The sequence below is a fragment of the Eucalyptus grandis genome, chromosome 10, assembly GCF_016545825.1.
Source record: "Eucalyptus grandis isolate ANBG69807.140 chromosome 10, ASM1654582v1, whole genome shotgun sequence".
NCBI lineage: Eukaryota > Viridiplantae > Streptophyta > Magnoliopsida > Myrtales > Myrtaceae > Eucalyptus > Eucalyptus grandis.
Window position 1 is genome coordinate 11,054,444 of NC_052621.1, and position 5,596 is coordinate 11,060,039.

The 5,596-nt window shown below is 39.5% G+C and overlaps 1 protein-coding gene across 1 annotated transcript; it reads left to right on the forward strand.

The window, feature by feature from the left end:
* Positions 1 to 302: 302 nt before the first annotated feature.
* On the forward strand, positions 303 to 3,824 carry LOC120285870 (disease resistance protein At4g27190-like). Its single transcript, XM_018864394.2, has one exon. The coding sequence runs from the start codon at positions 729 to 731 to the stop codon at positions 3,420 to 3,422; it is 2,694 nt and encodes an 897-aa protein (XP_018719939.2). The 5' UTR covers positions 303 to 728; the 3' UTR covers positions 3,423 to 3,824.
* Positions 3,825 to 5,596: the final 1,772 nt, after the last annotated feature.

Consider the following 5,596-nt stretch of genomic DNA (forward strand, 5'->3'; position numbering starts at 1 on the left):
TTAGTCTTCTATCCTATTTTCTTTGATGTGTGTACATATGGTGGGCTGAAATGGCTACTTGAGGGAGGAATTGACGACCGATTGTAGATGGATGTAGTTCGGCGATTGGAAATTATCGCAATGAGACTGAAGATAATTAAGTTCAATCATATAGAAGGTAGTGGAATGTAAAATACTGGAAATTAAAAAAAAAAAAAAAAGAACATTAATATTTTCATTCTTCTGTGATAAAAATGAAACCTTAAAACAACGGTGGAAACCGAACCGTTCTTTCCTTACTGAAGGGGACGCTGACAATTGGGGGTCCCCATCAAATTCTCCCATCATCCGTGCTTTCGGCGAATTATCCCTCCAGACTTTTGCATTCGGCCAACTTTGAGTCGTGACGCTGACTAGAAGAAACCGTGTTTGTAGTACTATGTTTCCATGGCCATCTCTTCCGCGAGCTTTACCTGCACCTGCCACCAAGGCTTCTCGAGAGTATCGATCGACAGGAGGACTAAACTTCCTTGATCCTATGTTGCTCATCTCTATTTTCGGAGTGGGGCACCATTTCTATCGTCGTGTTCCATCTTGATTAGTTCATACTCTGGAATCAATTCGTCTTAACTCTTTGGTTTTTTTCTGCAATCCAATCCAAAAGTTTCTAGCATTCGCAGTCGATCCTTGTTACAATTTTAGGCCATCCTTCTTAATCTCGTTGGCCTACTTTCTTCTTCGCCTCTGATATGGAAATTGTTGCTTCCGTTGTGTCCTTACTCGTGGTAGAAGGCGGAAAATTTGTTTATCGTTCAATCAGTTCCAGGATCAGGAGTTGCTGGCATGGAGAAAGGATGGGAGATGCCGCTGATTCTCACATAAAGGTGGCGGAGCTTATTCCCTGCCCTTCGATTAGAGGCCACACGACCGCATCGCAAACAATGGCTCGTATTCTAAAATTGTTACACGATGATAAAGTACAGCGACTTGGAATTTGGGGAATGGGTGGAGTAGGCAAGAGCTACCTGGTGAAGAACCTAAACAACAAGCTCAGCAGGCCTTCATCGTCACGGAAACCTTTCAGCTTGATTATCTGGGCGACTGTTTCGAAAACTACCTCATCCCAAGAGCTGGATCTGAAGAATCTGCAGACCAAAATAGCCAATAGGTTGAACGTGAAGGAGGAGGAAACCGTGGAAAGGACAGCTATACAACTTTCGAAAAGGCTTAGAAAGGAAAAGTTTCTTCTCATTCTTGATGATGTATGGGAAGCCATCAACTTGGATCATGTTGGTATCCCACGACCCCAAAAAAAATCAGGGTCCAAGATTATACTGACATCGCGGTCTTTGGATGTTTGTCGAACAATGATGACTGATGTCGAAGTTAAGGTAGAGGTCTTGACTGATGAAGAAGCATGGAAATTATTTAAGCATCAAGTTGGAAAAGAAGCTGATTTGCAGAACATCAAACCATTAGCGAAAACTGTCTGCAATGAATGTGGAAGGCTGCCACTGGCTCTCATCACCGTGGGTTCAGCGATGAGACGGAAGAAGAAGGTTGGCCTGTGGGAGGATGTTATAAATGAGTTGAGAATGTCAAGACCTTCTATTCACGGTATAGAGCCCAACTTGTATAGCTCGTTGAAGTTGAGCTATGACTCACTGCAGAACAAAATGCTCAAATCTTGTTTTCTGTATTGTTGCCTGTATCCGGAGGACTACTCCATTCTCATAAGCGAACTTGTTGAATGCTGGTGGGCTGAAGGTCTGATCGGCAAGCAACTTCCCTATCACGCCGCTTTAAACAGGGGAATTGCCTTGATCGAGAGTTTGAAAGACTCCTGTTTACTGGAGACTGGTGATTCAGATAATAGCATAAAGATGCACGACGTGGTTCGTGATGTTGCGATATGGATCTCAACATGTGCAGGTCCAGAATCCAAGTTTCTTGTTCAAGCTAACATCGGAATGACTGAAATTTCAGAGGTTGAGTTGCGAAGTAATCTGGAAAGGGTCTCTTTTGTGAGTAGTAGTATAGAGACATTGTCTGATCAGGAGATGGAATGTCCGAACGTGATATCTTTATTTCTCCAGTGCAATTCCCTCCTACACAATATTCCAGAGAACTTTCTGCGGGGATTCAGAGCAGTGAAAGTAATGAATTTAGGGGGAACCCAAATAAGGACATTGCCCATTTCTCTCCTCCATCTACGAGATCTTCGCGCTCTTCTTCTGAGGGGTTGTAACCATCTTGAGGAATTGCCTCCGTTGGGATGTCTTACCAAACTCGACATACTTGATCTCCATGATACAAGTATCAAGCACCTGCCAGAAGGGATGGATCAACTAACAAATTTAAGGAAGTTAGATCTATCATACACACTCAACTTGGAATTCGTACGACCAGAAATGGTTTCTAATCTGACTTCCCTGGAATTCTTAGACATGACAGGAAGTAGTTACTGGTGGCTCGTCAAGCAAAGACCTCCACTGCTCTCCTTTGAGATTTACTTCCAAGAGGGCCACACGGAGAATAGGGCAACCCTGGAAGATTTACAGTCTTTGCAAAGGTTATCCGTCCTACATCTATCCTTGCATGATACAGTGAAGGCCTTTGAAGAAAGCGACGTTTATTGGATAGGAAGGCTGAAAACATTTCAGTGCTCAATGAGTCTGTCGTATTCACCGCGTGATATACAAAGACTAACAAGATCCAGCGAGAAGGCTCTAATTGGAAGAGACCTCTCAGGAGACAGTTTAGAATGGTTCATGTCTCACGCAACTTCTCTCGCCTTCGATGATTGTTGCAACCTTCATGAGATTCTGGAAAATGTCGTCATAAACCGAGTGGAATGTTTTACTAATATGAAGATATTGACTCTCAAAGATGCCATGCTGAACGAAGGAAGCAATGCTCAGTTTGACCTACTTCCGAATTTGGAAGAGCTGTATCTTGATAACATTGAGAAGATAAAGAGCATGTCAATATTAGCTGATCGCTTGGGATTGAGCTTTCCTAGATTAAAAACTTTGGTGGTAACTGGATGCAACGAATTGGAGAATCTTTTCTACTTGGGGGGTCGGATCACAAGCCTGCCCAAATTGAGCCAAATCAAGGTAGACACTTGTGCCCATCTGAATGAACTCTTCCGGCACATCGCAGGAAGCGCAAAAGAACATGCTGCTGTTCCTAAATTGCGGGCAGCACGTTTGAACGGGCTACCCCGATTGCAATGCCTCTGTAGGAGAGAGGAGTCCTGGCAGAGTCTGGTGGAACTCGAAGTCGTGCGTTGTCCTTCGCTCAAGAAGTTGCCATTCAGGACCACGAACGGCAACTCGATAAAGGAGATCAGAGGCGATGCACATTGGTGGGGTAAAGTTCAGTGGGATACTGATGATATAAAGTTGTGTCTTGACCAGCATTTTGTTAAAATAATATAAAATTGATTGTTGAAGATTTGAGCATGTTGGTTGCTGAGCTCTAGATTTGGTCGTTAGTATTTTTCAAAATGCCTTGATCTATAATGAATGTCAAAAGAAGAAAGAAAACGAATCGGTGAAGCATGATTCTTGGTAGGCGCTTGAAGAAGATCAAAGACAAGAAGGGTACAAGCATTTAATGAAGAAAACCTCATCCAGCATGAAGACAAAGAAGGCTGGAAAAACTCATTGAAAAGTTCTCCACGCTTGTCTTCATGTAATCATTGTGCCTACTCATTTGGCTCTATTTATGTGCTTGTATCACTTTATGGACTTTCTTATTTATTCTCATTTAATGTTTGTACACATCTAATTACTTTAAAAGGTTATGACTTCAAATTTATAGATACACCAAAACAAAAAGCATTTGCATTTGAATTACTTCTCCCTCCTATCTTCATTTGTGCCTCGTTCCAAATTTTCAGGGTAGCTATTATTTTTTGGTTCCAACACATTTCAAAGAAATGCTTGATTTACAGGCCAGCCTTCGCAGGTAATTCGGTCGGACAAAGGTCGGTGTCTTGTGTTCCTTTCTATCAGAAAACTACTGACTGACGTATCGTGCAAATCTAGGAAAAACATTTTGTTTCAGTTGTTACTAACTCATGTTTAGGCCTCTAGGTTCGAAGACTTGGTCTGTCTATAGATGTAGTTGCTTCTCTCGAAAGCAAACGTGTTTGGAAGTGTATATTTTGCAAAGTAATTTTCGCAAAAAAAAAAAAGGAAAAAATAAAAGAAAAGAAAATGGAAGAGGAGATGGAGCTATTTTTCTGGTGGTGGTGAAGCGGTAAGAGTTTTTTTTTGGCACGTGGCTGCTTCCTCTTGCTCTGCCCATAGAGTTCCTTTGTGTTGCAAATTTGGGAAAGCGTTGCTAACTGTCAAATCCCGTCGGTCACAAATGAGCTGTCACTGGCAAGCTTTTTGAGCCAGTAACTCCTTTTTTCTAGTAAGAGTGTCAAAAAAAAAAAAATCCCGTCGGTCACAAATGGGCTGTCACCGGCAAGTTTTTGATGTCACCAATAAGTTTTGAAAAGTACAACCATTTATTTATTCCAAAATTACCCACCATTTTAATGATCTACTCAACCCTTTTACCAGGGCATTAACGTTAAATATAATAACATAAATAGTCCATAAATTTTAACTCAATGTATAATGTGATCATTGAATTTTTAATTCATTCAATGAGGTCAATGAACTTTAACTTAATATGCAATATAGTCTTTGAACTTTTAATTTATTCAATTTGATAAGTGGATTTTAGGTATATGTTTAATAAAATTCCTGAATTATATGAAAATGTTCAATATTGTCATTCCATTAATTCAATATCAAAGATTACTTATATAGTCGAGTGACTAATTTAAACATGTTTCAAAAGTTCAAGAACTCATGTTGAATAAATTAAAAATTCAGAGATAATATTACATATTAAGGTAGAGTTCATAGAGCAAATTCAATAAATTAAAAGTTTAAGGATTACATTATACATTAAACCAAAGTTTTGAAACCATTTATGTCATTTCCCTTAAAATTATTAGTTGTTGTCATTCATAATCTACTGTGATTTTTTTTTTTTTTTTTGGAACTTATCAATGTGGTAAAATTACTCACTTTTATACAAAATTACCAACTGTAATTTAAGTGTTTTTGCCAACTCATCTTTGATTCAATTAGCAACTAATTTTAAATATTTGTACTCACATTTGAATCGAAACCAACTAGTATATTGTCGTCCCAACAATCTAAGAACGCTTATTTTTATAACTTAAGAGCATTAAGTGTCAAATTTACTAGCTCTCATGTAGAATTACCGATTCTTATGTCCATTTGGGGGGGAATATTTTTTGGATTTTTTTTTTTTTTTGGTCAAAAGACTATGTTATTTTTTTTTTTTGAAAAGTACTAACTCTTACACATGTTACCAACTTTTAAAAGATATTATCAACTCATTGGTAAGTGAACTTAAATAGTTTGTAAGTGATCAACTAACATTGGTAAGTGACGATGCTCGTCCAACCATCGTGAGGTCAAACTTGCCAATCTCAAGTGAGGCTTGCCCTCACTAGTGGCTAGCAAGGGCAAGCTTTGCCAAAGGTTTGCCTTTGGGCAATGCCCTGTGACCTTAGGGACCG

Coding starts and splice junctions, on each gene's coding strand:
- LOC120285870 (XM_018864394.2), top strand. CDS start 729: ATGGAAATTGTTGCTTCCGTTGTGTCCTTACTCGTGGTAGAAGGCGGA.